Source organism: Sphaeroforma arctica (assembly GCF_001186125.1).
Source record: "Sphaeroforma arctica JP610 unplaced genomic scaffold supercont1.815, whole genome shotgun sequence".
NCBI lineage: Eukaryota > Ichthyosporea > Ichthyophonida > Sphaeroforma > Sphaeroforma arctica.
The window spans coordinates 24625-29826 of record NW_014039743.1 but is presented as its reverse complement, the minus strand read 5'-3'; the positions used below and the strand labels follow the sequence as shown (position 1 = coordinate 29826).

Here is a 5202-nt window from a genome sequence, read left to right as displayed (position 1 = left end):
ATACACATATAAACACATACACACATACACACACACACACATTTTTGTACGTGTGTATGTATATGTATGAATATGTATATGTATGTATATGTATGTATGTATGCACATGTCTGTATGTGTGGAAGTATTTATATATATATATATATATATATGTTATATTTCCAAGAAAAAATAAATGCCTCTATAAGCAGTAAGAATGCTTATACAGGCAGTTCCCGACAAGAATACGAAACTCTGGACGTCACGAACGGAAACTCTGTTCAATGAACACAAAACACTTAGTATAGACCGCAACTGTAATAGTTCATTATGTCTAGCAAAGCGTGGATGATAAGTCCTAAACAGATCTGAGGAAAGTCACTCAGATATACTGACATTGGATACTATTTGATGTGACAGTGAGCACGTAGTCATCGTACGAACTGTGGTAAAGCAAGGTCTGTAATAGCAACCAACAAAAGATCTACTATAGATGCATCTCTCAAACACCATATTATAAGCACACACATTGGAAAAACTGTAGTACCTGATCCTTCGAGCCCTTCTTAGGCCCAGGCCTGCTGCTATTCATCATTTTCTTGCTCGCATTCTGACCCATGTTGCACAGAGAGATAATATCCTCTTTAACTTCTACTTTTAACTATTTAAGATTACTTGACTTATCAACCAAGGCGTGCGGTGGCGCTGACGGGTGTGGGATAGAATATGACAAAAATAAATCTCCAGGTCTTGTAATTCTGTTGGGAATGAGCACTATTGGTTTGGACTGAATTGCTATCTTTGCCTTCGAATTGAACTGTCTAATTGAACTGGTGGAGCAAGTGTCAATAAGGGGTACACGTTACAAGGTGTGTCTAGGCACTCAGATAGTACGGAGCAAGGACTGAGCTAATACAATATACAAAACACATAAATATATAAACTTGACAGTAGAAATAGCAGCTCAGTCAAGTATGCGACTATGACGCGTGAGACGATCTGAGCGAAGAGTTTTAATCAAGCAATCACTGTTTCGTGCGAGAGGTTTCCAGGTGTCCCGACTGTACTTATGGTAAATATTTTAGAAGAAAATGTACGGGAAATAATTATGTGCGGAAATTAGGAAGCGTGAGGTTTTTCACCAGCCAGAGCCGGCTGTGAAGCATTTTTTAACTCTACTTTCCCTGACCCTCCCTATTTTGGGTTAAAAATAAATGGTTTGTTTTTTCATTTTATAAAAACTGTTCGTTTTTTCCAAAAAAAGAGAACCAAAAAGCCCTAAAATACATAGGAACAATTTTCTGGCGAAAAATATATTCTTAAAAGAAACATAAAACAGTAAATGGCACGGGATTGGAACTTTCATACAGTGGGAACTTGGGCGGGACCTCTGACTAGTGGATGGGAGGACACAAAGAGGTCCAATATTTAAAATAATAAAATAAAGGGAGTCGGGGAATAATGAATATAAATATTTACATAAATATAATATTTATGACTTTATGACTCTATGCCAAAGGAAATCTGAAATCAACTAGAATTATTTATGTACTTCATAAATATTTACGTAGGAGCTCGACTGCTGACACCGGAGTAATGCAGTCAACAGAGGCGAATACCGAGTAGCGACTGGCGACTGGCGACTGGCGACTGGAGACTGGTGACTGTGGCGAATGGCGAGTTACTGTGGTGGCTGGGCCTGGGGCCTGGGCCCATGGCCTGGGGACTGGGGCCTGGGGTGGGTGTGTCAGAGTGTGTGACAGTTCACTGTTGGCCCTATTTTATGTTAAAAAAAAACCAAAACATATTGAGAGTTTCTGATGTCCTGATTTAGGAATTAGGAGGCTATTTTTCTGAATCTATTTTTTCCGTTGACAAGTATATAACGTTTATGCTATACTTATTTTTAAGTAGTACTACATGCTGCAGCAAAATTGGGATTTCAGGTGGATAAATATTCACATTTCTCGAGGAGCAGTTTATTATAGTATATTATTTTGTACATTTATATATAAAAAACCCCTATTTGTTTTGTTTTTTTTAGAATAGTCGATATATTTTGCGTTTACATATGTATTATTAGGTGTCCTCGGACAATAGTCCGATCAGGCATATTATTTTACTTCTCTGAGTAGTGAGAGGGTCATGATTTAAAAAAAAAGTGCTTAGGTTGGTTAAATGTCCTTTTAGCCTATTAGGTCTTAAACGTGGGTTATCTTTTATTAAAAAAATGTAAATAGACTTGACTATTTTAGAATACAATAGTGTAGTGAAGAGTCTAGTAGAGCAAGAGTAGAGGAGACATTTAAAAAAATTATACTGCCTGTGGCTAACCTCAACACGTTGAACGTTGGAACGCATATGTATCAATAAGTACACGTTATACGTTCAGCGTTTATAGTCTATAGTGGGCCCAGAAATTTGCTTTCTGTCCCATGGAGTCATCTGTCAATTGTCAATTGTCATGGCAGTCGTCAGTTGGTAAATATGAACTTCACTTTCTAATTTCTAATTGGTTGGTTTAGTGTTTCGCGGCCAAAAACGAAATTCAAGGTTTTTCAGGCCATAATACATGCATAGTACGTTGCAACGCTTAAAAATCATTCCGTAAACGTAAAACTTTCAACGGTTATTCCCAAATCGTCTAACTTATTGAGGTTAGGCCTGTGGGTTACCCTGGACTACTGGACTCTTGTTCCATGCTGGAGCTGAATTTTTTTTTTGGGGGGGGAGGGGGGGGCGCGGTTTTAAAAAATATAGTACATACTTTTTATATTAATAATACGGACCTTATTTATTTACATTTTACAGTCGGACCTCTCTATAGTTTATATGCAACTCATTAAGATGTCTACTCTTTATATGTCCAGTGTTTATTTGGGCCGACCCACATGTGAGTCAGGCCCTTTTGGGGGCCGGTCCATCAGCTTGCCCCTCCTCAGGTCTCAACGCTCATCACGGAGACTCCTCTTGGAGATATATTAGGCTCGGCACTTCTGAAGTCCAAGCCCGTTCGTTTATTTTATTGATATGTACTGTGTGTGTGAACTATTCACAACATTTTTAGCTTAGCTTGTTGTAACACGTAAGTACATACACTACTATTTACTTATTTCTGATGCTAGACATTTCTAGTGGTGATCGTTGTTTTGTGAAAGAATGTACGGTCACGCAACCAACGTCAGGTGCACACAAGTGTGCTGGTTGACCGCAATATGCATGCAATTTGTGGCGTGCACATTGGCGAAGGGTATGGCTCAATGGGTTGCTGCTTGTCTACAGATAAATGTCAGGCACCAGATTATCGCGGTGACTCTTTGTTCTACAATGTCGCACCGACTAAGCCAGACAATTCAACACAAACCGCATCTGTAGCGATCGAGCCAGACAAAACAACACAGACAACTGATAAACAGAGTGCCTTTGGTAGCTCCGTATCTGTCCTACAAGTCAGTTCCCGAACCTGGTAGGGTGAACCTGACCCAGCTGTGTCTACCTCTTTATATGTCCAAGTGCTTTATAAAAACGGGAACTGGACAAATATAGGTACGAGTGTACCTGCAAGAAAGAAAATAAAATACCCCTGTAATTGCTATCAACCACAATGCATCTAATTTGTTTTTTTGTAAAACAATATGTAAATGGTTGGGGCCTGGGCCCTGGGCCTGGGGTCGCCTCTGAGTCTGGGGCTACCTCTGGGGACTTGATGAGGAGCGTGAGATAAAAATTAAAATTTGAAGGCCTACAGAAGATATACTTTTGTGACGAAGAGAATAACATTAAACGAATATATACGTTTTCATTGGCTAAAACGTGAATCAAAGAGTAGCCCATGAAATGTTTTAACGCCAGTTTGATTTGGCTTTTTATTTTTGAAAAAGTAAAACAACATCATTTGTTGTGTCAGAAATTCAAGGCTCAAGGGCTCAGGGGCTCAGGGGCTCAGGGGCTCAGGGGCTCAGGGGCTCAGGGGCTCAGGGGCTCAGGGGCTCAGGGGCTCAGGGGCTCAGGGGCTCAGGGGCTCAGGCGGAGGCCTCAGCCCAGGCTCAGCGGCTCAGCCGCTCAAGCAATTCGCGGCTTCCTCTCTCTTTTCATTTTGGCCGCTACGGTTCACAGAAAATTAAAATAAAAAAGTCACAATCTTATAAATTTACTTATCTACTCTAATTTGTTCATAACTCCGACTGACATATTTATAAAATCTTTTCGAATTGTCCCAAAAGCCAAAACTAAAAATATATGATTGGGAGCTGTCAGGGACTCAGGCGACAAGCCGTCAACTGTCAACTGACAAGGGCAAAGGCACAAAGGCGACGAAGCTGTTTTGTAAAAATGATTTATTTGAAGAAATAAATGCTGAGCCTACCAAGTGCAAGTAAGTATATATCCCCTATCAATTGGACGAGCGTAAATACCTGTCTACCAATAAAAACGGGACATTGTTCTGACTTATGAGCCTCTGAAGTCTGAAGTACGAAGTACTGAAGTCTGAAGTCGAGGTGTCGAGCCTTTCTTCTGAGACTGACGGTCTATCCCTCTGATGACGAGTCCGAGGCCCAGAGCCCAGATTCTTGTGAGTTGAGAGTGAATTTAGTAGCGTTGAAGTAACTTCTGCTGAGTCTGACGGTCTGACCCTCTGATGACGAGCCAGAGGCCCAAAGCCCAGAGTCTGAAGTCTCTTGTGAGTTGTGAGTGTATTTATATAGCTGGTTGACGCATATTTATTTACATATATTATTTACATACTCCACAATCCACAAATTTTGTTGTTTTTTGTTTTTGCTTTTTTTAGAAATATAATATATATCCCTTACATGTAATTTCAACCTTGTCTACCTCCGAATTAAAACAATGTTGGTTGTAAGTACCGAACTGTTCGGTAGTGTTCCTGGGCGTAAATAAGAGTGCGAGAACTTCTAAGTGTGGGCGAAAACTTATGTGTGAAAACTAATAAGTTTGAAAAGTTGTATTGTGTGGTTTGTTGGCGAACGGCCGTGCAGGTTGGTGTATGATTGGTGCTTTGCGAACCGAAGTGCGGGGTAATATGAGCTGGAGGTTGGCAGATGACGATATATGTTGAATGTACTTGCAGGCTCAAAATTGAGAAGATACACTATTAGATTGGCGGCAGGATTCTCAAGGAAATCCTTCAGAAATAGTATAAATATGTGATTTAGTTCACTCAAGAAGTTCATTCTGCTAAGGTAGACGTTTATTCAACAA

At 40.1% G+C, this 5202-nt stretch overlaps 1 protein-coding gene across 1 annotated transcript in view; it reads right to left on the bottom strand.

Annotated features, from left to right (window-relative positions):
• SARC_08730 (hypothetical protein) overlaps nt 1-1006 on the bottom strand; it is a 5038-nt gene extending 4032 nt beyond the window's left edge. Inside the window, exon 1 of the mRNA XM_014297283.1 lies at nt 527-1006. Within this exon, the coding sequence (XP_014152758.1) occupies nt 527-598 (72 nt within the window). The 5' untranslated portion in view covers nt 599-1006. The remainder of the gene's footprint in view (nt 1-526) is intronic.
• Nucleotides 1007-5202: the final 4196 nt, after the last annotated feature.